This window comes from Oculina patagonica, chromosome 8, assembly GCF_052425735.1.
Source record: "Oculina patagonica isolate OP01 chromosome 8, crgOcupat, whole genome shotgun sequence".
Lineage (NCBI taxonomy): Eukaryota > Metazoa > Cnidaria > Anthozoa > Scleractinia > Oculinidae > Oculina > Oculina patagonica.
The window spans coordinates 5,475,883-5,503,516 of NC_135765.1; the positions used below are offsets into that span (position 1 = coordinate 5,475,883).

At 41.4% G+C, this 27,634-nt stretch overlaps 2 protein-coding genes across 4 annotated transcripts; one reads left to right on the forward strand and one right to left on the reverse strand.

Annotated features, from left to right (window-relative positions):
* Positions 1-3,756: 3,756 nt before the first annotated feature.
* LOC144663360 (uncharacterized) lies at positions 3,757-11,483 on the forward strand. Its single transcript, XM_078524269.1, has one exon. The coding sequence runs from the start codon at positions 3,757-3,759 to the stop codon at positions 11,194-11,196; it is 7,440 nt and encodes a 2,479-aa protein (XP_078380395.1). The 3' UTR covers positions 11,197-11,483.
* Positions 11,484-13,196: 1,713 nt separating this feature from the next.
* LOC144663366 (transmembrane protease serine 9-like) lies at positions 13,197-26,545 on the reverse strand. Of its 3 annotated transcripts, XM_078524279.1 has the most exons (10): positions 26,348-26,545; positions 25,814-25,864; positions 23,452-23,744; positions 22,414-22,555; positions 21,122-21,922; positions 19,378-20,148; positions 17,999-18,769; positions 16,729-17,499; positions 15,418-16,188; positions 13,197-14,735 (listed from the first exon to the last, which is right to left on the reverse strand). In XM_078524279.1, exons 1-10 carry the CDS (start codon positions 26,385-26,387, stop codon positions 13,984-13,986), a joined length of 5,163 nt encoding a protein of 1,720 aa, XP_078380405.1. In that variant the 5' UTR covers positions 26,388-26,545; the 3' UTR covers positions 13,197-13,983. The 3 variants fall into 3 exon arrangements, with proteins under 3 accessions (XP_078380405.1, XP_078380407.1, XP_078380406.1); XM_078524281.1 differs by lacking the exon at positions 19,378-20,148; XM_078524280.1 differs by lacking the exon at positions 15,418-16,188.
* Positions 26,546-27,634: the final 1,089 nt, after the last annotated feature.

The following is a 27,634-nucleotide window of genomic DNA, read 5'->3' on the forward strand; positions in this document are numbered from 1 at the left end:
GTGAATAGTAGCCTTCATCGAACTGTTTACTTTTGTAATTTTTTGTTTGTCCAACATCTATCCTAAGCCATTCATATTTCCAATAATTAGACGTATATTGCACGAGAATTTGAAATAGACGGAATTTAATAAAGGAACATGATAGTTGTGCTGACAAAAGCAAATGGAAACATATACCATGAAATAAAAAAGGTATCTTCTTTCATGTAATTCATTCAACGCTTTAATAATCTCTCGCGCAAATTATACAATTTATCGTATAAGCTGAGAGAAAAATCTTTTTTAATAATCGTGATCTTATCATTTTCAGAAATTGAATTATCTCACCTTTAAATCCCGATAATTTATCATTTAATTTTCTGTAATTATACGTATTTTGGCTGTTTTCTCACATTTTTTCCCCCGTGTTTGCCAACGACGACCTGACAAGTCCGTTGTCATGACAACATGGACATATCCATTGAAAGTTCAGCTGAAATAACACGTACTAAATTAAAATTGTTACCCTGAAGTATAAAATTCAAAATCCAAATTTAAATTCCTTGCTCTGAGCGATAGGTATTCACAATATAGTTATAGCTCAACTTAATCTTTTAATGTTGGCCGAATATTAAAGACGAAATTTATGGACACTGCAAAATTTAATCTCATTACCTATCAATTCTGTGCGCCGATTGCGTTGAAGAGGGTCGAAGAGGAAAGAACAGATAAGATTGACACTTTCTCGTAAAGGTAAATTAATTGTTTACTCTGGACAGGAAAAGATTTTTCCGTCAGGATATTGAATAGATGCGAAAACGCAATTTGTTCAAGAGATTCCAAATACAGAAGCAGCCCGTATGCTAATATGGGAAAATGACAGATGCATTTAGTGCCCTATTGTCGGTCACATTGATTAACAAGTTGGGCCTATATCCTCGGTAGATATTCCAACTCTATACCTCCAAAATAGATCCAAAAGTAGCCTGGTTTGTCCGACGATTCGAGTCTAGAAGGGAGAAACGACGAGCCATTCCGAAGGCTCTCGAAGATTCCCTAAAATGTTTCGAAGATCTGAGGACCTCAAGAATGTTAGTCATCTTTGTCGTTGTCGGTTTTTACAAAGTTCTTATAACAGATTGCTAGTCTTTGCCTGTGTGATATCCTTATTATAAATAAACTTGTTTTGGTTGCTATGTTATGATATATACTTTTCGTGATTGCACAATGTTTGGAGGTGGAGAAGTAATCTTACCCAGATTAAAAGCTGAAAGCGTTCTTCTCTTTGGCCGAAATGTTTTGTTTTTGATCTTGCCTCGTTTCAATTCCACTCCCCATATTTATTAAACCAAACATTTCAATGCTAAACAGAACCCTCCCTCGAGCACTGACAAACATGAACAATCTGACTTTTTCTAACTAAAGTTATCAGCTCAGACATCGGCTCAGCTTCCAGCAGTGGTGCATCCATAATCCTCTGGTGTAAAGGATCGCAGGCGCATCATGTTTGGAACATCGCAATTTGTTTGACACGCTACGTTGAGCTCTTAAACGTCACGGCTGATTTCAAATTGTTTTATTTTTTCCGAAAAGATTCTCAAAGCCAACAAAATCCGGTTTATAAGGACATAAATGCATGGTACTGAATATACGTACCAGCCAGAATACTGACAAAAGCATGGTGCAATTTTACTCGAATTTAACTGTCAGGGCCGGATGCATTGAAAAAAAAACTAATCATAAGTTTTACGAAAGAAAGATAAAAAATTAAAGAAGAGAAGGAAAGTACTGTTGAATTCCGATAAATCGAACCTTGAAGGGAAATTGAAAAAGGTTCGAGATATCGGGAGTTCGAGATATCGAGGGTAAAATTTAAAAGAAAACAACCTGGAGGGGAGTCGGAAAAGGTTCGAGTTAGCGGGAGGTTCGAGTTACTGAGGGTTCGAGTTATCGAGATTTTACTCAAGGTATTCTTGCCATAGATAATTTGAGACCTGATTTGGCCAGAAAGTAAAACCAAGCGAAATTTCCTTACTAGAGTCAGCTTCTGTTATTGTATTGTAAAACGTGTTCAGTCAAGCTAAATAACTTAAGAAGAAAACAATACAGCTTTTTGTTTTACACCCCAATTCTCAAGAGACATCATATCAACCGTTTTCTTTAAAACAAGCATTGTGCAACAGCAAGGCGTTTTGCATGTCATTACCAAAAATATTCCACGCGCACAATGGTACGGCTTCAGAATGATAACTCCAAAAGGAATTGTTTGACGACGCTGTAAAAAGTGTGATGTTTATTGCCAAAACACAAGTCATGTGACAGAGTCTTGGGATAGCTATAGCCTCATTTGTAAAGAATATCACTTTTTGCACGTGTGTGTTAGTTATTCATGGGGAGGTAAAAGATATCAACAGAGTTTTTGTTTCCAAGCCGTGGAACAAGCAGTCAAGATTTAATCATGGCTGACACGCATCGAGAACTCATCATCAACAACAACGTCTTATTTATGGACGGAGAAAGCGATGGACAGAAAAATCTTCAAAAACGGCCCGAGAATAATGCTGATGAGGTGAGAGAGTTAAGTAAACTGACTTTTAGCGTTGTTTTACGCTGTCACACAAAGCACATTTCCAGTCACAAAAGGTATTATTGACAGCGACTTTATACACGAAGCCCAAAGTATTTTATTCTTGAGTAAAATGCCACAGATAAATGTGATCCTTGTAGCCAATCCTTTCGAGAAGTACAAAATGTTTCGCTTGCTTGCATGTTTTACTTGCTTTGCCGGGCTAAAATGCAGTTTTGCTTTGATTCCAGTGATGTGTGACCGATTACAATTAACATTCTTTTCTTAACACGCGTGTGTTATATGTAAACAGTTGTAAGAGGGTGTAAAAAAATAAGCTTTTCCTTTCCTACTTCCCGCCGTCGATTTTTGTTGTATCTAGCTATCCCGAGACAGTCAAAGTCTTTGATCTTCATCCTTCTTCTTGCTTGGTACGAAGTGAATAACATTGCGTGATTTTCAGCTTTCATTCCCTACCCTACAGGACTCAATATACTTTCTGCACCTTGACTAAAAATATATAAAATATCTCGCCTTCCATCACTGTTATCTCATCCCAATCCTGCCCTGTCAAATTTCAACAAAACTTGACAATATCCCGGCCCACCTCCGTATCATAAGCTCCATCCCATCTCCCGCCGACCAAACCTATTTTGGACCCCCTACCTAAAGCCCGTGAGCAAACTCAAGTAAATACTTGAAATATTTTAAGTTAAGAAAGAAATAACTTCGCAAAGAAAGAAGAAATCTTGTTATACTGTTGAATCCATAGTAATGAGCGTGAAAAGACTGATAAAAAGTCACAAACGTAACGTCCGAGATTTAAAGAACTTTCATACTTTATATCCGCTCTGGGAAAATCATGTGAAATGGGACATCTAAGGATGACTGAGAACAATTATTGAAAGGCGATTATAATTTGAATTGATGCTGAACAATGTTCTTTAACGACTAATCTTATAAGGAAGAAATGAGAATACAGAAAATAATGAATAGAAATTTACATTGGGATATCCACAGAGTGGCTTTTCATCTACCTTTTCCAGATAGGACTGGACTTTAGAGGTGTTGGTTTTTGTGGGGAGAGGAAAACTGGCTGAATAAAAACCCCGAGCAAGGACGAGAACCAACAAAAATTCTTCTCACATGACATAGGCACAAGACTAAGGCTGACTTATTGTTCTTTTTCTTTTTAGGCTGATAATCTGGAAATGCGAATCAAAGAGCTAACAGAACAAAACATGAGACTGAAGGATAAAGTTGTCGAGGCGCGAGAGAACAGCAAACGATACCAAGAGGAATTACTCAGGAGCCAAGAAAGGTGTTCAGAGATCGAGGGTTGGAATAATGGCAACCAGGAGATGAAGAACAGTGTTATAAAGAAGTTGCAAGAAGAGAAGGAAGAATTGGACAAGGAATTACAAAATTTGAAGCGAGACCTTGTAAGCCTAAACTTATCCAATGGAAATTGCGACGCTGATATTGCAGAGTTAAGCACGGAGCTGTCACAAACCAAGCAAGACCTTCAAGACTGTCTGGAACGTTTTAAAATGCTACAGGAAGAGAACCAGGCGCTAAAACACGATTTGCTTGTAGCTTCTAAAAAGATAGCAACCATGCAAGCGGAAGGGGGATTTGAAGAAAGGAAGCAAAGTGAGGTGGAAAATTGTTCTGTATTACATAAACTAGACAGCATTCGAGATCAGCTCCATATGTATCGCGAAAACTGTTCTGGATTAGAAAATGAGGTTAAGATTTATAAAGAAAAGTTCGACGCTTGTAACAGGGAACTAGAGGCCACGAAATCTCAGTTTGCTGAGTTAAAAGAAAGTTCCGATGCTGCTCATAAAGAGAAGGTAAGACTTGAACAACTGTTGTCAGAGACGCAAATGAGGCTAACAAGCTCAGAAGAAGATTCTAACGGCTTGAAAGTCGAAAGCTTTTACTTCAAGGAGCGAATTCAAGAGCTGGAAATGACGGTTCGTGATCTTAAAAAGAAGGAAAGCAACAAGCCCGACGACTTCACAAAAACAGACTCAGTTCAGATGGAATTGGAGTCACCACTGGATGTAACATATCTCCGTCAACAGAATCAAGAACTGGAGGCCGGAATATCCTTGATGAGTCGCAAGCTTTCTGAAACCGAGACCGAACGCTGTCGCAGCCAGTCACAGGTCGATGAGCTAAACCTTCAGCTAAAAGAATCACTAGACAAAATTGCAGAGTTAGAGTCGCACCCTGAAGATGATCAGGAACATAAGGAAGAGAAAGTAGATGCTAATTCACTGCTACAACAAGCTAAGAGGCAGTCGACCGAAATTCGCTTTACACTTCAAAGAAAAGAGAAAGAAAACAAAGATCTCGAGATGAAGCTGAAAGAAACGCGCGAGGAAATGCATAAAATGGAAATCCAAACGAACCTTTACGAAACACAAAGATCTCAACTTAGAGAGGAGCTTGAAAAGGAGAGAGAAAAATGCTCGAGCTTGGAAGAGGAATACGCAACGGTTCAGCAAAACATTTCGGAGGACAAGGCAAGCCTAGACTTTCATAAACGAGAACTTGACAGCAAAGATGCGATTATTGCTGACCTAAAAGTCCTGGCCGCGAACATGGAGTTGAAATATCACGAACTGAGCGAAAAACACACTGCAGTTCAAGAACTTCACGAGCAATACAAAAAGGAAAGCCAAGAAATTGAAGACGACCTCTTGCAGACTCAAAAGGACATGGCAGATATGCAAGTTGATTTTATGATGGCTGAAAACGAAAAGAAAGACCTACTTCAACAACTCCAGGCAGCTAACAACACTATAGCTGATCTACAGTCAAAGCTTGAGAAGGCTGAGCAAGACATTAAGGAGAAAGAGCACGAAATGTCTTTGACAACTCAACGATTGACAAGGATGGAGGAAGACTTGGATGAAGCATCCAAGACTAAGTCAGATCTAGAACTCCAACTTTACGAAAGTAATACGAGTGCGAGAAGGAAAGGCGAGGAGGACAACACTATGCAGACCCAATTAGAGGAGCTTCAGAGGGAATGCGAGGGACTTCGGGAACAGGTGGCGGAAAAGGAGCTTGTCACCGAGCGACTGAAGGACGAAATAAGTTCCCTAGAAACAGACCTAGGGACGCTAAGGACCGAGTTGTCTTATAAAGACTCTCTGAACGAAACAAGCGCAGAGGAGCTAAAAAGACTAGCCTTGAAGTTGAAGAGCAGCGAGGAAGAAATCAGTCGCCTAACAGACCTGTGCGAAAACACAATGCAAGAGAAAGGTAGCCTTGAGATCGACTTGTCAGTAGCCAAAAAGAAGATAGAAACAATGGAATCTAACCTCAAAGAAAACGGCGAGAAGGAAAACAATCTGGTAAAGACGCTGCAGGAAGAACGCAACAAGTTCGTCTACAAAGAAACCGACATTGCTACATATCGCTCCAAAATTGCAGCATTAGAGTTGCAAAGTGAAAACCACGTCAAAGAAAAAGAAGAACTTCGCTCCAAGGTTGATGATCTTGATAAGAAAGCAACTGCAATGAAACAACAAATGGATGAGATTTTGACATCAAGAGATCAAGCAATCCGGCGACGAATGGAACTGGAAGAGAAGATGATTGAAATTCAACAGGATCTGGACGATTCTGGCAAGACGAAAACACAACACGAAGAAGAGGTTCAGGATTTGGCGAGCAAGATCGCGAAGTACGAGGTGCAGATTGAATCGTTGAAAAGACAGAATGAGGAACTCAAAGAAAAATCTGTTGAGGCAAACATTGAGGTCGTTAACCAGAGAGAAGAATTGATGAAACTGGAAATCACCGCAACAGAACATCAAAAGATGCTAGAATCTGCGCAGTCCAACTTGGAACAAAAGACGAAAGACTACGTAGATGTCCAGGGCGTCATCAAAGGTTTGCAAGCCGAACTGAATAAAGTGAAAAATGATCTGATCACAAGCAAAATATCTCACGAATTCGCCTTGGACGAAAACAGCAGGCTCACTAGAAAGATCCAAGAGCAAGAGACAAGATTAGGTCTCTTTGAAAAGGAGGTCTCAGATGCAAATGAAGAGAACAGACGCGTGACTGTCGATCTAGGCGGTCAAACAGCAAAAGTGAATAGCCTTCACGTTCAGTTGGGATCAGCAACTAGGGAAAAAGAACGCTTCAAAGAGGATTTACAGGCTGCAGAAAGGAAAATACAAAAACTCCAAGAGGACCTGATGCTAGCTCATAACCAAATGAGAGAAAAAGAAAGAATAGTTGAGAGCTACAGGGTTGAGATGAGTGAAAAGGACAGTCAAGTCGAGCAGCTCAAAATCTCGAAGGAATCCATGGAAGAGAAAATCCTTGTTTTGAAAAAAGAATTGCAGACCACTGCATTCTATCACGAATCCAGCCAGTCAAAGCTGAAAGGTGCTCAAGACGAACTTACTTCCTTGAAACGGAAGCTTAGCCAGTATGAGACCACTGTAGATACCCTTGTAAAGGAACGAGACGACAAAGATAAAGAACAGGAAAAGTCTGTCCACCAACAACACTTCGACATGTTGTTACAACAGAGCAAAGAGCGACAAGCCATCCTGGAAAAGGAGATAGACAGCAACAAGGCTAAAATCTCAAGACTGGAGCATGATCTTAAAATGTCTCGTCAAGATTGTCTCGACTCTCAATTCGAAAACTCCAAATCTCAGAGACTCCTTGAAGACCTCAAGGTAACGCATGAGCTGTGTGACAAAGAAAGAAGGGCTTTACGTGAAGAGGTCCTTGAGGTGAACAGAAAGATATCGGACTTGGAACTAAAATACGAAAACGAGCAGAGAGACAACTTGGCCTTGCAAAGCCAGTTGCAAGATGCAACAAACAGGGGAGACACAAACCGGAATGAGATACTAAAGCTTAGCAAGCAGTGTGTGGAACAAAAGATTCTTCTAGATGCAGCAAAGAAGGAAAACGAGCAAACGAATAGCCAGGTAGAAGAGTTGAAATCTGCAAAGGCACATTTGGAAGAAAAATCCACTGAGTTGAGGAAAAATCTAACGAGCGCAATCGGTGAATCCGAGAAGCTTCGAGGGGGACATCAGCAGCTTCAAGACGAAATCATTGCTCAGCAGAAGAGTCTTTCTAACCTCAAAGATCGTCTGCAGAAAGCTTTAAAGGCTGAACAGATGGCACAAGAGGAGCTTAAGCTGAAGATGTCAGAGATTGAGTCGATGAATCAAGAATTGGTGGAATTGAGCAACGAGAGAGAAGAATTGAAAAATAACGAGAAAAGTCTGGAAAACACTCTTTTAAAGCAACGTGAGGATCTTTCCATTGCTGAGAATCAAATCGCAGACCTTAAAGGAGAAGTATTACAAAACAAGAAAGATTTGGGAAGCAAGCAAAGTGAGTTGGCAAGTTTGAAAACTGACAATTGTACATTAAAGGAAGAATTGAATCAGACAAAAGACACATTGAAAAAGTTGAAGATTGAGTTTGAGTCCATTCAAGAAAACAAAGTGATCGTTCAGTCTGCTACACTGCAGAAAAGCTCATACGATGAAGATGAACTTCAAGATGAAGACTCGGAACTAACGCGACTAAAAGAAAGCCTTAAAGAAACAGAAGAAAATCTTCAGATGAGCATTGAGAGTGAACACAGTTTACAAGATCAGCTAGTAAACTTACAGCTAACGAACACCCAACTGGAAAACAAAGTTCTCGCCTTGAAAGAAAGCGAAGAAGTCTTAAAAGCACAAAACTTGGAATCGCAGAACGAACTTGACGAAGCGAAAGCTGATTTGGTAAAATCTCAAGAGGAAGTTAACATAGCAAGAGATCAGTTGGAGATGATACAGCAGAGGGTAACCCAGCTTGAAACACAGAACGACCGATTGGAAGCTGCCAAAGGTCTTGTGGAGGAAAAAATGAAGGAAGAACGAGAAAAGGTTAAGAACGCCGAGGACGAGCTTCTTGAGGTACAATGCAAGCTGCAAGAATTACAAACCAAATGGGATCACAATGCAAGGGCGGCTGAAGGCAATGAGACTGTTCTAGATACAGTAAAAACCGAAAAGAAATACCTGGAGAAGGATTTGCAGACACTTAGAGACGAACTGTCTTCCGCGCACGCCTTGATGAACACGACTTTGAGGAAGAACAGAGAGCTTGACCAGGAGAATTTCCAATTGAAGAAAACCGTTGCAGAATATGAAACTAGAGAAGAAGGCTTCATCCAAGAAAATGACGAGCTCAGTAAGAGGGTAGCACAACACCAGAAGGTGATTAAAGAGCTTCGAACACAGCTACAGCAGAAGCAGAAGGAAATTGCTGGCTTGAGAGAAGGGCTTGAAAATGAGCGCCAGAAGGTGAAAGAAGCTAGAGACGACTACGATAACCTTATGAAGGATTTATCCCAGTTCAAAGGTGGAGTAAAAGATTATAAGAAGACCATGTCGGAAAAAGACGCGCAAATACTCCTCTTGGAAAATAAGAGAACGAATTTGGAAGATGAACTGAAGAGTGCACGTTTGAAAAGCAAAGAAGCACAAGAAGTGTTTGAGCAAGAGGCACAGAAACTCAACGGAATCATCCAAGAAAAGGATAATCGTATCTCAGAACTTGATTTCAGCATTACAAAGCTAAAGGAGAGAAACAAAAAGTTGCAGACTGATCTAACTGAGCTGAAAGCGGGCGCAAATGAACAGAAAACTCAACTTCAAAACGCCCAAAAAGAGATCAAGAAACTGAACAGCGAACTTCTGTCACAAGGCCCAGTGATTGCGGCGCTCCAGGCTAAAAACGTGGCGTCTGATGAAGGAAAAAAAAGCCTTAAAGACGAGCTCAATAAAATGAAAAGGCAGTGTTCAGAGCAGAAAATCCAGCTAGAAGCTTTAAAACATGAGAACGAGAGGTTGCAAAGAAAATTGAATGAAGTTCAAACTCCCAAGAGTTCACCTGTGAAAAAGCCACAGACACCCAAGAACAAAACGGAGCCAGATCATGTTAGCTATAAGAAGTTAGTTGAACTGGAGAATGCTTATCAAAATGTTATTCTTGAAAAAGAACACGCTGAAAGCAAGAATACAAGTTTGGAAGAGAAGATCTTAGAAATGGAGAAAGAAACTAACGCCTACCTTACAGCTAAAGATTCTTTGGAGAAAGAGATTGCATGGAAGGATAGGAGAATTACTGAGCTCGAAGGATCGTTGCACAAAATTGAATACTCGGCACAACTCGACCGAAATGAACTGCAAACGGTCTCCAAAGCCATGAACGAAATGGAATCCGAGCTAAATTCCACTCACGATACTGTTTGTGGATTAGAAGAATGTAATGCCACTTACGAAGAGATGATTAAACATTTAGAAGGTCAGCTAGCAGAGATTCAAGAGAAGAATTCGCATTTAGAAAACTCGTTAGAAAACAGTCAAAGCAAGTTGGATTCTCAGAGGAAAGAATTACTAGAGGCGCTTAATAGAGTGTCTGATTTGGAGAACATGAGGGAATCAAGCGCAAACAGCAATGAAGAGCTGCTAAGAGATTTACAATCCAGCAGGAACAAGATCTCGTCACTGGAAGAGGAATTATGCGCGTCTGCCAGAGAGCAAGCAAAGGCCAGCCTTGCTGTCAAAGAAACCAGGGAACAAAATGGCAAGCTGAGAAAGGACTTGCAACAGCTACAAAGTCGTCTGAGAGAGGAGAAGCACGACCGTGAAATTGACGGAAAAGAACTTCGAGAGAAAACTGAAGCAATAAAGAAACTACAAAGAGAAAATAAGGAGCTTGAAGACGAAATTTCAGAGGCAACTAAAGAAATGAATGCAAAGGCAGCTGCGTTTTTAACTTTGGTGAACAAGCAAGAAGAGACACAAGAGGAACTCGAAGCGTTGAAGAAACAAATCCCAGAGCTTGAGTCGAGTTTGATGAACGAAAAAGGAGAAAACGAGAAATTGCGATTGGAGACTTCCGCCACACGCCAACTCCACAACGATTTAAAGATTGCCTACGACAACCTCCTTGATGAAATAAATAATTCTGAGGACCAGCTTCAAGATAAGGAATTTGCAAAATCAGCCGAACTGCAGAAATCAATCCTAGAGAAAGATCAACTTAACAAAGAAGTTCAGCTATCAAACAAAAGGTTGGCAATGCTTAAAGAAAACTACGAGAAAGTTCAACGGGAGAAGAGAGAATTGGAACAGAAATTGAAGATGATGCAGCAGAGACTCTTAGTCTTACAAGCGGACGAGAAAACGGTCGATACGATAAAAAATCTCCAGAGAGAACTCGAGGAGGGTAAACAGAAGATTAATGACCTAAATGCGATGTACGAGGCAGTAAGAATAGAGCGAGATAACCTTCGCGGGGAAAACAGTAAGCCAACATCTCCGAGAACTTTTGTAAAATACGAAGCAAAACCGAGAGGACCCAGTGTCTATCTCGATACCTTGACGCAGAAGAGCAAGCTTCAAGAACAGGCTGCAGCTAAAAAGGAAATGTTGGAGGCACAGGCGAGGGCAATGCTTCTTGAGGAGAAACTAAAAATGGCTAGAGAGCGACTCGAAGGGTTGAAAAACGTCCCACCAGGTAGTGATGATAGCAGATCTGAGAGTACAGAGGGCATGCCTGAGGAATTAGCAAATGAAGAAGAGAATCAAGAACCGTGACGATTCAGACGCAGCATGCATCGCTATAAACTGGACCACAAAGACTGCGAAAGGATTGAGCGCGTCTAAAATGACATTCATTCAAAGTACACTACTGGCGAGGCTGGGGATACTTTGTAAAAGCCCACAGGTCAATTGTTCGAGGATAGAGAACGCTATATCCGTAGGATAAATCGTTACCCAGTGGTTAGCGTAATTGATAGGTTTGTTAACACTTCAGTATACCCCGGAGGGGGGACTCCTATATGAAAGAGGCGGGGATGCTCGTCGGACATTTTGAAACGAACCCCTAAATGAGACCAATCTAACCCCTAAAAGATACCAAAAAAACTAAGAAAAGAATTTAAATTTGTATATTTCTTTGTGTAAAACCCTAACAAAGACCATTATGGCTAAAAATATTGGCATTTTCCCGGAACACCCTAAACGAGACCAAAAATCCGAAATTTACACCCTATGGGAGGGGACGACGAGCATTCCCCCCCCTTTCAATTGGGGGCCCCCGGGTCTTATCCACTGGATAATGACTTGTCTGGGAGATCGCGTTGTTCACTATGAGCCCAGCTGTCTTCAGCGTTGCAGACGTTTCAAGATTACAGAGACAATAGAGACAAGAAAGCCAGACATTTCGCTATAAGCTAAGTCATTTATCGTATAAAATTCGTGCGATACACGGAGAAACATTGTTTGATGCTGGCACATTTAGACGCTTTAGAAAATATAAAAAAATGTAAGTATAAAGCAAAAATTAGGAAAGCCAAGCGATCGCTTTTAGCTTGTGTACGTAATCACAAACGGAAAAGAAAGTTTTTTGTCATACCAAATGCTTTTTGAAACGGGCGATGACGCGCTATTGAGATCTTTTTCCAAGATGATGCTACGCATGCTTGCACTTGTATTTGAACCTGCTTTTATTATCTTTGTTCACATGCTAAGGAAGTGATTTCCTCTTTGTCTATTTGTATTTTGTATTGCGGTTTTGTAAAGGCCTGGCTAAACTAGGAAACTCGTTCAGGTGGAGAAGAAAATGTTTGCTGCCCGAGGACGAGGAAACAATGTCGGGAACAAGGCGTTACCATGCGCAACAACAGCGACGGAAAACATTGTTTCCGAACAATGTTGCCTAGTTTAGCCAGGCCCTAAGTACTTGTTTTGGTGTTTTACGCTTTCTTTACAACTGTGCATGTGAACGAGGCTAAATTTAGTGGTTTCGATCGATCATTAACGATACACAAAAGTTCACTTGTCGACAGTTTTTCTTTTAAACGTATTCGCAAGAGGTTGGAGTGTTTTTGTAAACTTTACCAAGTAAAACAGAGTAAAACTATTTCTTAGCGCTTTAATTCGGCAAAAACTAAGTAGACGTACTAAGGCCCGGGCCAAACGTCGACTTTTGGACCACCAAATTTTTTTTTGCGCAACCTAAAACTTGTATATATACATGCTAATTTTTACACAGCTTTTTTACAAAGTGAGCAATATTAGAGTGTACGCAAATAATACTTGGCAATAAACACACCTTCGTAATTTTTGAATGAAAGGTTCACTAAAGCTTGTTTGTCAGCGTGAAAAGCTTTTCAAGCTTCCTTTACAACACACAGCGGTCAACCGTACTGTTCATGCGCAGTCTCCACCAAAACTGCCGCTCATAAATGTTTTGGTTTTTGGAATCATCTACTTTCTAGTCCAGTCCCTGAACTCTCTCTTCCGTGCGCCCAATAGGGGCGAACCCAGGGTGGAAAGGAGAGGACGCGCCAGTCCCACAAAATTGGGGGAACCAAGAGAACTGAAAGCGCGACAGATGACGAGTTCGACACGCGACCGTGAAGCGGACCCGGACGCCGCCCGAGTGCACAGCGGCCCCTCGCATCCGTCACGGCCGGAAGGGAGCAAACGCTGATCGCGCCGCGCGACCGACACAACAACACGGGCGCCCGAGACCACCGCACGGGGCCGCCCGCAACTATGATGACCAGCGACGCACCTTTAGACTTTTAAAATTAAAATATGTTTTGTTTGGAAAATAATCCCCAGTTGAAGAAGATTGATTTTTATCAAGAAATACCTTATGACAAATGTCTCTGAAAGAGATTCAAAGCTTCTAGATTACAACTTTTCTGGAGGACATACCCCAGAGCCCACTAGCAAGATTTTGCCTTGTCTATAGCAAAGGTCTGGTTAAGGCCATGGAAAAGTTAAGATAGGTTTTGTGCTTTGCATTTGCATAGAAAATTCAATAAAAACTGTTATCCAGTTTGCCGGGTGGTTGGTTCGCCACTGCTCTTTTATAACGTTTTTTTTTTTTAAAGTCCTGAGCCTTTTCGCTTCGAAGTTCGAAGTGAGAAAACCGGAAGTGGGGTAAGCTTTTGCGTTTGACCGCGGTGAACTTTCACAGCCGTCATATGGGATGCCCTTTACAGCAGTCAAACGTAAAAATGTACACCGCTTTTCCCTTGACGTTTGTAAGATATTGAATCGAAACTGAGCAAGACGCTTGCAAGCCAACGTTATAAAAAGAGCAGTGACGTATCATATGAGCTTATAACAAATGGATAACAATTATTAAATTCTCTTTGCATATGCGGCGTTATAAACTTCTCTTTTCGGTTACTTTCTACCTTCTGGCTTGAATTAAAGGAATTTGAAAATTTGAGACGTTTTGGCGGGGAAATGAGCGCACGGATTGCGTTTGACCGCTGTGTGCGAGATGCCCAACAAAACTGATCACGATGATATAAAGAAGACAGCGATCTTAAAAGACACTAAAGTTTAGAAGAAATGGAAAAGCTAAGCACTTATTGTCTCCCTTCTCGATGCAATGGTACTGTCAATAAACGAGAGAGCCATTTTAACATCGATAAAGACGCCATAATTTCCAGGATTTGAGCACCAGTCTTGGGAAGATGCTACCCCAGCCAGTATAAATCTGCCATCACCCCCCGGACAAACCATCGGTGCGCCACTCTCGACATTACAAACTTCGTCCTTATCACGGGGGGTGCTAGCACAGCGCTCATACTTGGTCACCATTCCACTATAAGATGTATTACACAGCTCTGGGGAGGCCAGTTCAACCTGGGCCTCGTTAAGCACATCCGTGAGATTACCGTCCTTTTTCGTAGTTTTCCAACCGCTTACATAACATGATGATCCAACGGTAAATGTTGTATTTTCGTCCGGTAGGCAAACAGGAATAACCCGCTGGTGAAGCACTGCCACACGTTCCATCTTCAGCAATGTAATGTGTTGTTGTGCGCTAGTAAAGATGCTTTCAATTTTGATGGTTTCTTCGTATCCCTCCAGGACTGTTCTGTTGTGTTCACCGAGTCTAGCGGTCCAGTTTTCAGGTTTGTGGCTTGAGTTCACACAAGCTGCTGACGTCACGATCCAACGATCATCGACTAAAGAGCCACCACACGCATGCGTGTTATTGAAAAGCAACTCAACTTGCCACGGCCAGGAATTGGGACGAGCCTCGTTTGCGCTGACCACGTGTGAGCTGTTAGCGGGAAGGAAGCGGCTGCCACATTTTGGATAACCTAATCGGAATTATGAAAAAAAGGATGGTTATCTTAAACTGCTACTCAGTCGGAGGAACAAGTGCTAGTTGATGGCGACATCACTTCTCCAAGAAGTGACTGAGCCCGCGGTGTTGGTCCCAGAAGTTGCTAAGCAACATGACGTATTTATACGCGCGGCGGCTTTCGAAGTACTTGTGAGCGCGCGCTCTAGTTTTTAAGTGCATGAAATCATTTGGAAATTTTTCGAGTGCTTCAAAGAAGATTTGCCAAAACTGGCACTTATTCCCCCGACTGAACTATGAATTTCATTAAGTCAACAAATGAAATGATTGCAGAGGTACTGCAGCTACTGTGAACTGAGCTTGTTTCAAAGAATACAAGAATGCTGTCTGTTGTGAGGTCGGCCAATTACGAAGGACTGTTCTCATGCATAGAACCCTAGTTTTACTGTGATTACAACCATAATATGATGAACGCTCAGCCACGCAACCTGCCTGAACCGTAAATCTTGACTGAAATCTTACATGTCGGAACTTTTCTATCACAGTAAAAATGCACCAAAAATATTGCACAAATTGCACATTCGAAACAACAACAACAACAACAACAAATCGTTTGACTCGATTATATTAAGAGAAGAAACTCAGATAACATATTAGTTCATCTAAATGTGTTGTTTTATAACCAACATAAGGCTTACCATGGAGAGTGCTTTCGATGAATGGCAACATGTAACGTACATCTAAATACACTCCATATTTATTAGCTCGAGCGCACCCTTCTCCCCAGCTAACCACGCCTGTCAAAACAAAACTTCCATTCTCATTCTGACAAGCCAGCGGTCCCCCGCTATCACCAGTACACGCGTCTTTACCACCAGCTTGAAAACCGGCGCACAAATAACGCTCGTTTAGCATGCCATTGTAGGAAATATTGCTGTTACAGACTTCTTTCGATACCAGATTCACCTCGACCTCTCGTAGAACGTCAGAGTATTCAGCGGCTTCAAAATCTTGTTTTCCCCATCCGGTGGCATAACAGGTTTTACCGGTTGCAAAACGAGTTTCCATTTCGGGCAGGCATATGGAGTGTACTAGTTTGTGGAACACCGCTGGTCGCTTGAGTTTGATGATCGCAATGTCGTAGTCACCAGTCCATTCTGCGCTGCCCAGTTTATACCCCGGATGAATTGTTATCTTCTCAATGTCAATCATTTCTTCGTAGCCCTCGAATTTTGTCTCGTTATGTTCTCCAACTCTGACTTGCCACTGTTCTGGCTTGGTATATAAATAGAAACAATGCCCTGATGTCACAACCCACGAAGGACCAATCAGAGAGCCCCCACAGAAGTGAGCTGTACCGTTGACCAAAAGATCGACTTGCCACGGCCAGGAGTTGGGGCGAGCCTCGCGTCCACCGACAATGCGGGAAGAATGGGATGGAAATGGGCGAATGCCACAAGAAGGATAACCTAGGAAAAGAGATAAAATGGAATTAGGTTAGTTAGAAACACAAGCAACCTTTTGTCATTTTATTGAGTAAATTCGTTGTCACAATGTGTATAGAAAGGCTTAAGTGCCAATTAAACTTCCTTTGACCCTCAGGAAAAAAGGGGAGACAGTCACTATAATGGGGGATATATGTACACTGCACGGTGTAAGCCAATATATAGTTTATATGGCTAGATCTAACAGTAGTCGAGTACGTTTTTCTCGTAACGCCCCCGTTTTTCAGATTTTTGGCTCGTATATATTTACATCAGTTTAGGCCTTAAAGAAACTATCGCGTTTCCTTCAGTTTTGTATCGAATTGAAGCCAATATAACTGACTAAACTATCTACAAAGCCTCAAAGCGCGCCGAATTTAGTCAAACGAAAGGACTGATCTGTAGCTCATTAGTCAAGAAGCATCAAGAAAAGAACCATACCCATGTAGATAATTATGTTAATGGAGTATTAAGTGAAGTTCAAGATCAACAAATTACCTAACCCTAGCTTGTTACGCGACTTACCATGGAGAGTGCTCTCGATGAATGGCAACATGTAACGTACATCTAAATACACGCCATATTTATTAGCTCGAGCGCACCCTTCTCCCCAGCTAACCACGCCTGTCAAAACAAAACTTCCATTCTCACTCTGACAAGCCAGCGGTCCTCCGCTATCACCCGTACACGAGTCTTTACCGCCAGCTTGAAAACCGGCGCATAAATAACGCTCGTTTATCATGCCATTGTAGGAAATATTGCTGTTACAGACTTCTTTCGATACCAGGTTCACCTGGACCTCTCGAAGAACCTCAGAGTATTCAGCGGCTTCAAAGTCTTGTTTTCCCCATCCGGTAGCATAACAGGTTTTACCGGTTGCAAAACGAGTTTCCATTTCGGGCAGACAAATGGAGTGTACTAGTTTGTGGAACACCGCTGGTCGCTTGAGTTTGATGATCGCAATGTCATAGTCACCAGTCCATTCTGCGCTGCCCAGTTTATACCCCGGATGAATTGTTATCTTTTCAATGTCAATCATTTCTTCGTAGCCCTCGAATTTTGTCTCGTTGTGTTCTCCAACCCTGACTTGCCACTGTTCTGGCTTGGTATAGAAATAGAAACAATGCCCTGACGTCACAACCCACGAAGGACCAATGAGAGAGCCTCCACAGAAGTGAGCAGTACCATTGACCAAAAGATCGACTTGCCACGGCCAGGAGTTGGGGCGAGCCTCGCGTCCACCGACAATGCGAGAGGAATGGGAAGGAAATGGGCGAACACCACAAGAGGGATAACCTAAAGAAAATATCAAAACAAATGTGGTTGGAAACACAAGTAACCTATTTTCATTTTATTTAATTAATACATTGGCAAAATGTGTATAGAAAAGGTAAAGTGCCAAATAAACCTTCTATCACCCTCAGAAAATAGGGAAGACAGTCACTACAAAAGGGAATTTATGTTTACAAGAGTTTTACGCCAGGTTATAACGTTTTCCTTCATTGTATATAAAAGTTGGTTAGTCGCAGTTATGTTTCAGGTTTAAACTTTCCTTTATGGTAAAATGATAGCGATTTTCTGAACAGTGTGTCAGAAGTCTTTATTGCTATTTCCAGCATTTAAGACTTTTGGCTAATATATTTTTACATCAGTTTACCGAAAAGAAACTATAGCGTCAGGGAGAATAATCAAGAAAAAAACCCATGCCCTTTTAGATCATTATAGTAATGGAGTACTGAGTAAAGTTCAAGATCGACATAATTAAACCCCACAGTTTGCTTGTTACGCGACTTACCATGGAGAGTGCTCTCGATGAATGGCAACATGTAACGTACATCTAAATACACTCCATATTTATTAGCTCGAGCGCACCCTTCTCCCCAGCTAACCACACCAGTCAAAACAAAACTTCCATTTTCACTCTGACAAGCCAGCGGTCCTCCACTATCACCACTACACGAGTCTTTACCACCAGCTTGAAAACCGGCGCACAAATATCGCTCGTTTATCATGCCATTGTAGGAAATATTGCTGTTACAGACTTCTTTAGATACCAGATTCACCTCGACCTCTCGAAGAACGTCCGAGTACACAGCGGCATTCTCGTCTTCCTTTCCCCATCCGGTGGCATAACAGGTTTTACCGGTTGCAAAACGAGTTTCCATTTCAGGCAGACATATGGAGTGTACTAGTTTGTGGAACACCGCTGGTCGCTTGAGTTTGATGATCGCAATGTCGTAGTCACCAGTCCATTCTGCGCTGCCCAGTATAAATCCCGGATGAATTATTATCTTCTCAATATTAATCATTTCTTCGTAGCCCTCGAATTTTGTCTCGTTATGTTCTCCAACTCTGACTTGCCACTGTTCTGGCTTGGTATATAAAAAGAAACAATGCGCTGACGTCACAATCCACGAAGGACCAATGAGAGAGCCTCCACAGTAGTGATCAGTACCGTTGAACAGAAGATCGATTTGCCACGGCCAGGAGTTGGGGCGAGCCTCGCGTCCACCGACAATGCGGGAGGAATAGGAAGGAAATGGGCGAATACCACAAGAAGGATAACCTAAAAAAAAAACAGATAAAAACGACTAAGAACACAAATACCCGGTTTTTTTTTTTCATTTTATTGACTAAATACGCTGGCAAAGTGTGTTTAGACTGGGTAAAGTACCAATATAACTTCCTTTGACCCTCAGGGAAATAGAGTAGACAGTCACTACAAAGGAGGATATATATGTACAAAAATTATACGCGAGTTCGTAACGTTTTCCTTTATTATATATAAAAATTGGTCAGTTAAAGTTATGTCTTAGGTCTCGGCGTTCCTTTATGGCAAAATAATTGCGATTTCCTGCATAGTTTATTTTATCATAAGGTCTATATTGCTAGTTCTAGCAGTTTAGACTTTTTGCTCATATAAATTTTTATCCTTTTGCCTAAAAAAACTATCCGTGTTCTTCAGTCTTGCATCGGACCCCCCAAAAAAACTTACTAAAAAATCTTCAAAGCCTGTACGCGCTTCGAGTGTAACAAAAGAGGACTAATCTGTAGCTTATTAATCAGAGAGTATATTTACAGGCAGCATCAAGAAAAGAATAATACCCGTGTGCATAATTATAGTAACGGTTCAAGATCACTAAACGTTTTACCGTCGTGTGTTATGTGACTTACCATGGAGAGTGCTCTCGATGAATGGCAACATGTAACGTACATCTAAATACACACCATATTTATTAGCTCGAGCGCAACCTTCTCCCCAGCTAACCACGCCTGTCAAAACAAAACTTCCATTTTCACTCTGACAAGCCAGCGGTCCTCCGCTATCACCACTACACGAGTCTTTACCACCAGCTTGAAAACCGGCGCACAAATAACGCTCGTTCAGCATGCCATTGTAGGAAATATTGCTGTTGCAGACTTCTTTAGATACCAGATTCACCTCGACCTCTCGAAGAACGTCCGAGTACACAGCGGCATTCTCGTCTTCCTTTCCCCATCCGGTGGCATAACAGGTTTTACCGGTTGCAAAACGAGTTTCCATTTCAGGCAGACATATGGAGTGTACTAGTTTGTGGAAAACCGCTGGTCGCTTGAGTTTGATGATCGCAATGTCGTAGTCACCAGTCCATTCTGCGCTGCCCAGTATAAATCCCGGATGAATTATTATCCTTTCAATATTAATCATTTCTTCGTAGCCCTCGAATTTTGTCTCGTTATGTTCTCCAACTCTGACCTGCCACTGTTCTGGCTTGGTATATAAATAAAAACAGTGAGCTGACGTCACAAACCACGAAGGACCAATGAGAGAGCCTCCACAGTAGTGATCAGTACCGTTAAACAGAAGATCGACTTGCCACGGCCAGGAGTTGGGGCGAGCCTCTCGTCCACCGACGATGCGAGAGGAATGGGAAGGAAATGGACGAATACCACACTCTGGGTAACCTGATACGAGTAATACAGATGTAAGGCTCAAGTGAACAATAAATTAATTTTACCTACTAAAATACCGTAAAAGCTTTGCGGACGCGTGCACTGACTTATAACTTCAGGCATAAAAATGTAAAGAAAATAATATGACGGCTTGCCTTTGTGCTTGAAGCTGCACAATAGGTAACGACTTTGGTTAAGATACGTTTTTCATATTTTGTTATGGCCAGCAGCATTCATTCATCATCATCTTCATCATCATACATCATTATTATTATTATTTTTTTATTTTTTATTTTTCATGTGGGTAGTCATCTCGCGAGCGATTCTATGTGCGATGAAATATCGCGAACAATATTTTTAACTCAGAAACTTAGATCTTACATCTAAATTGACCTATAGTTCTTTGAATCTATAACGTACAAAATTACCAACGGTTTGTTATAATGTTTATCGTTCAGACAACTTGGAATTAAGGTACATTTGTTACTGTAGTTTATAAAACTGGATAAAATTTATTTTCTAAAGAAATATTTCTTGGCCCAGAAAGTCCAATCGTTTTATTGTTTTAATAAAGCCCGGCGGCTAAACGATCAAACATTTTCGTGCAACATTATGTCGAAAGAGCATGTTTGACCGTTTAGCCGGCTTTCTCAACTTTGCATTTAAATGATTTCCATATTTGATCAAGATCAGAGTTTTTCATCCAACATTTTGTTTCACGCGCAAATGTTCGATCGTTTAGCCACCTACGCAAACATAGAGCCCAAGCTGGAAAAAGCAACCAATCATTGATTTCGCGCCATAATTTCAGCGGAAATATGCACAACGTGTTATGTAGGCTCACTTTGTGCGGTCATTTTGATGTTTAATCACAACATTGTTTGCCTGTTTAGCCACCCCATGTTGAATTACAAACACGATGTTGGACAAAAATGTTTGTTCGTTTAGCCAAGGCTTAAATATTACAGTTTCGTCAAATACATACCATATATTGTGCTCTCAATGAAGGGCAGGAATCTGCGTACATCACTGTACACCCCAAACTTGAGCGGTCTCGCACATCCATAACCCCACGTCACCACACCAGCGAGCACCCATTTTCCTGCGCCATCTTGACACACTAAGGGCCCTCCGCTGTCTCCTTGGCAGGCGTCCTTTCCACCTTGCTCGTATCCTGCGCACATAAAACGTTCCTTGATGTATCCGTTATACGATTCTTCCTTGTTGCACTCCTCCCAAGAAACTATCGGCACTTCGTTCTCATGCAGGACATCCGAGAAGTTTCCACTTTCCTTAGTGTGACCCCAGCCGGTAATGAAACACACACGACCTACATCGTCGGCGATCGTCGAGTCTTCGTCAGGTAGACACACCGGGCCGACACGACTGTAAAATGTGATCGCTCTTTTGAGCTTAATAAGTGCAAAGTCATAATCGCCCGCACTGAAGAATGTAGGGCGATCGTGTACAAACCCCGGGTGCATATAAAATCGGTCGGCTTCAATAATCTCCTCATATCCTTCAAGTGTCTCACTGTGGTGCTCTCCTAGTCGTATTTCTCTCTTCTCTATCCCAGAAGAGTAAAATTTATCGACGCAGTGAGCGGCTGTAATAATCCATTGTGGATGTATGATCGCTCCTCCGCACCAGTGACTAGTCTCATTTAACGTGATTTCCACTTGCCACGGCCAGCTGTTGGGCTGGGCTTCGCTGCCGCCTACAATCCGCTTTTGGCGGGAATGCTGGTTATGATCTCTTTGGCGGCGGGTTCCACATTTTGGGAAATCTGACAAAAGTAAAGCAGAGTTAGTTTTTGGCAAGGATATTTAAATTTCTTAAATTTCAATAAATCGAATTAACCAAAGGCGAGAGACTAATTCTCACTTCCTCAATACGGAAAATTCATGCACTATATTCTCTAACCAGTCTTTTAATCATCAGGTTTTATCCAACTGATCAAAACTGATTTATCCAGACCTTGTGTATCATATACTTATTTTCTGTATAAGGCTCTAGTAATAGATGAGGGTGGGTGTGGTTGAATTATCCTCCTGGGAAAATGAGTTAATTTTCGATCAGTAAGTTCCACAAGATCCCTAATAGATACTGTCACCTGACTTTGTCGTCATAAGAATAGATCGTGTTGCTTAGCAACAACCCTTTTTGCCAAAAACGGACCGAAAAAATTCTCGAAATCGGATTCCGAACTATCCCCGACTGTATCCCGACCATTTCCGGTTATTATCGAAAATTCACAAGTTATTACAAACAGCTTACCGCGCATGCAGCCATAAATCTCCATTCTAAGAGCGATAGCACCATTCCATTCTACTGGCTTGACTCGAAGAAACCTCGCCTTGTTTGGCTCCTCTAGTTCTGTAGTTACAACCTCGTGCTTGTTATTGCTGCCATCAAAAACCTGGAGAAGAAATTTGTCCCTTTTGAATACTTGGCCTGGTATTTTACAAAGCTGTGTTACGTGTATTAGTAAATATGTCGTATCACAAGGGACTCTAATCTCAGTCTTTCTCAGATTTACTTTGCCAGCAAGGAGGCTCTCTTGTTTGAATTTTGAAAAAAGTGGCGAAGCCGCGAGTTTTTCTGGGCGCGTGACGATAACATGACAAGTTTTTCATATACATCAATCGCATAGTTTTGCTTGACTGTCAAAAGAACTTGTGACATGTTTGTGTTAGTTGATTCCGTAGTTTAGCGTTTGCTAAACTCAATGATTGGATAAAAATTTCACACGTGCATTGTGCATTGTGCTTTAACTAAACAGATGGAAACACGTATGCTGGGGTTTCATTTTTAGCCAATCAGTAGCCAAGCCGAGACCAATCGTTTTCCCGCGCTTGACGCCGCTTGCACGTTTCTTGTGCATTGGCTCATGCGTTTTCTGTGACATTTCAGTTGGCTTTTCTTTGGTATCGATTTAACGACGATCAAAAGAGAGCCTGCAATTAAAACTTTCGTCCTCTTAAAGTGACCCATACAGGCCGAAGCTTATCCTGGTTTCTGTAGCATGAAGCGACTAGAAGTATTTCTACTCCCCCCTCGATGGGATGCTAGTCCATCGCAGGGTTACCCCCCAGCATTAATTCGCCGGTACCCATTCATACACCTGGGTGGAGAGAGGCACTATGAGAGTAAAGTGTCTTGCCCAAGAACGTTAACACAACACAATGACCCTGGTCAGGGCTCGAACCCGGACCGCTCGATCTAGAGTCCAGTGCGCTAACCATTAGGCCACCGCGCCTTGTCTATTGAGTATGACATATTCACGACATACTCTATGGGGTCCTCTGTATTTACCTTAGACAGGTCCTCCCACCGATGAGCGTCCATGCTAAATGACAGCGAAAACTTTGACACCCAATATTCGTTTCTAGGATGCCCCTGGATGGCGACCGCTGACACGTTAGTTTCTTCTTGGAAATGAATCTGCAAAAATTGATTGGCGTCTTGAATCAGCGGCATCCACGCTCCGTTACCATGGAGACGTGCACGCGCAGGATCGTGGGCAATGTCGCGAATCGACGAGGCGGTAATGGCAGCGTCTTGAATCCAGTTAGTTTGCATACCGAGTTCACCGTTACACCGGGACTCTGCAGGAGCAAAAAGATCATGCATTTGAAATAGTCAGCAGAAAGAAAGATCTACAAAACTTTGATTTTATTAAAGAACTGGTGTTTCACAGCACTGGAAATGTCCTTCCAAGACGTTGTCCCCCAGAAGCTTTAACGAAAACTATGCAGTGAAAATACCGTATTTTCTTGATTGGACACCGGGTACCAAAGAAACGCCGGGTCTCCAAGGTGGAGTTGAAAATAGGCCCGTCATGTATTTATTTGAGGTATAATAAGCTGTAGGTGTATTTGCTAGATACATTTTTGTCAAAAATAATGAATAAAATCTGTTGCTTAATGAAAACCTGGCAGGGATAAACTGCACCAGTCAAATAAACGCCGGGTTTCACCAGGCTAAGTTTGAAATAAACGCTGGGGGCGTTTAATCGAGAAAATACGGTAGACAGCATGTAACGAATATGACCAATATGAGCGACGATTCAATGTGAAGGCGCGAGGTACAAGCCTTATTAATACATATTATAGGAAAAACTAGTAGAACATATCTTTATTCAAAAATGCACAAACTTATAATCGTGATCCTAATCATATTAAACCTTAAATAATTGTTTAAGGGGTTTATTTTCAAATACAGCTTGGAGACCCGGCGTTTATTCGGGGCCCGGCGTTTAATCGAGAAAATACGGTACTCGGCGCTCTTTGTGCTTCTTTTGTTCATCCGACAACGGATCAACTTTACCTTTGTGAGAGCTAGAGCTAGAACTCACGCACTACAATTTGTAAAGGAAATAAAACAAGAAGAAAGAAAGATCTGTTAAAATTTAAAAAGGTCCTTTGCAACGTATCACTTTTCGCTTCTCACATTGGAGTCTGCAACATTACGCACAGAATCGCCCGGAGGGTTGGGAGTTGAAGCGAAGCGCAATTAGTTTTAATGACTATTCATTATTTTTAACGGATTATATATGGCATATATATTCACATATTTCAAATTTCTTTTTTTCGGTCTTAATTTAAGTTTTATTCTTCTGTAACCAGTGTTTATTATTTAAATTGAAATATGCGAGATTCAGGCCAATAAAAATTAGCCATAATTCTGCATCGAGGGCCTCTTTACATGATGACTTTCGTCCCGGGATGAATTCATCTCGGTGTCTGGTCATTTTCTTGTTGCTGTCTACATGATTTCCTCCCGCGACGAACTCATCCCGGGACGATTTCATTCCTGTCCTGAGCACCGGGATGAAACGTGACGCAAAACGCCATGTAAACAGTCTTTCCGGGATGAAATGTAAGCGCGGGCGAGATGAATTCAACTCGGGCAGGACGACTTACGTCCCGGCATCCCGGAATGAACACGCTCATGTAAAATGAAAATTTTTTCATCCCGGGACGAAACTCATCTCGGCTTTCATGTAAAGAGGGCCTAAGCGCTTTTAATACCTGGATCAGTTAAAAGTATGCTGATTTCTTTAAAGAATGCAAAGCAAAAGAACCTTATACCATTTGAAAGTTTGGGTTCTACTCGTATTGGCAGTCTTTATGCTCACGTAGGATTAAAAAAAGACGAATGCGATGATCGGGTCAAGTGGGTATTAAAAGCGTCAAGCTGCGCCCGGAGTAAACATTCAAGAAACATAAACATTCCGTCAGCATCCTTAGCGTCTCCGTGTAAATAACTTTTGCAAATTCTAATTAACGTTGACAATTCATTTTTGACAATTTATTCAGCGCAAAGTAAACTAACTGATGCATTAGATATGAAGTGAAAGGCTTGAAACAAAGCCGGAGAATCAAGTCAGCATGTTTAGTTTCAAACCAAAGATGTTGAAATAAAATGCCAAACTTGATAATGTTATGTTTTTGACAAAGTTGATGGTTTAAAAATAAAATCACGACTGAGAACATGGCGTCCACTTTTGAGCCGACGCAAGGGTCGGGACTGGAGAAACGAGAGTTCGAAAACAGGGCGTCTAAACAGCTTTGAATGCTGGTGTTTTTTTTTCAGTTCAGTATTGCGCTCTTTTACTTGCAAAATGTAAACCAGCGATTATTATAGTTCCGCAGTTTTCAGTCGTTTTTCTTACCTGAAGATTCCACGGGAAACAAAATGCTGGCTTCTCCAAATGTTGCGGCATCTAATCACAAATATAAGGAATAGTACAAGTGTGTCAGAGATACGGTATTATGCAACTCTACCTCTAGCGATAGAAGAGAGCTTTTCTTTATTGCTTCAGTAGCTTCAGATCAGTCGAAATCAACTCACAGTTCAGTAATAGTGTTGTAATTAATGACACGAGCGAAACACAACTGTTTCTATGGAATGCACTTTTTGCCTCCAACCGTTGTGTAGCACAGGCTTCTTGGATACGCCGTGTTTTCCGACATCGAGTGGTTTGCGAAACCATGCTGTGTTTATTAGACAAATCTCTTGTCGTATTTAGTATACAATATCGTTCCATGACGACCACGTTCACGGACGTTTTTTTATTAACGTTTATTTGAAACCCATCACGGCATACACACAAGCTAATTCCATTCCACAACGTTTTCACGAACTACAAATCAATTAATTCTGCCTGTAGAAAGAGTTACGCTAATTTGTATATGTATATACTTACCGCTTACGAGCAAGCAGAGTAGAAGAGTAAACCACATCATTGACTAAGATTGATATGCTGTTAAAACTTCTGGCGCGGAATCTCTGATCGATTTGACTAGCAGAATGTAAACAGACAACCACTTCTTTGCCTGTATGTTGCTAAAAGTAAACAGAAGTTGAACCGACAAATTTGCATGCACCAATGAAGTGGAAAGATTTCAGAAAGATATCCAAAGATTAAAAAGTTCGTTTGAAATACAATACCGGTTTTAACACACTGAAAGTTTTAGACAATTGAAAAAGTAATCCCGTTTTCAATTTCTAGCGCTGGTGACAGCATCTTTCAGGCCGGCATCACGAAAGTACTTAAAATGTAGACTGTTTGGGAAATCTCAGATGGAAAAATTAATGAATAAAATTTTTCAAAATTTGTGCTTTATCTAGCACAGTGCGTGCCTTCAATCTACCAAAAATCCGAGCTTAGGAATTAAGAAGAAGAATAATCTCACTTCTCTCTGATTTGGGTGGTGCGTTTTGAGAGGGGCGATTTTTGAAGCTGTGCAGCTGTGCAGTTCAATGCACCCATATCCCCCACAGGGAACCCAGCTCACGCTATGACCCCTAGGTCATGTCCAGCTGGGTCATGTCTGCGGCAACGGTTGATCAAGGCAGTTGCTGGGTAGTTGTATGAAACTTTATAGCTCGTATTGATATCGAACTTAATCTAATTCAAGTTTAAATTCCGCGCCATGAAATTCTTTAAGGGAAGACTCACGCGAAATTCGCATTAAAGGGGCTACGTCGCGGGGATTTAGCAGATGTTTGGTCTAAACTGCTTTGGAATAAGTGGTAGCTTACTTAACCCATGGAAATCATTGTCTTTTAACATCTAAAGGAAGATGTAACCGCAATTTGCTGTGAGGAATCAAACCACGGCTAAAAATATCGATTTTTTGAAAACGCGTAGAAACCATTTGAAAAATTAAGCCTTAATTTTTAAAATCGCAATCCATTTCCATCCGCAGCCAAAGACGCTTGTTTACAGTTTCAATGTTCTAATATAGCAATTGTTAATGAAAATGGACCATTATTTTTAGGTTTCTTACGACACAAATATCAATTTTGTCTGTTCAGAAATTTGGTAAAATCCGTGACTTAAGGCTCCCGATGGGCCATCGGAGAGTGTTCTCTCTTTTACAGCGAAGGAGAAAGCGCAAAGTTTCGCAAAGTTTGCAGTTCATAGTTATATTCCCCGTATTCACTAAACGCAGAAAAAAAAAATTCTGCGTGTTGAAACTTCGTTGCC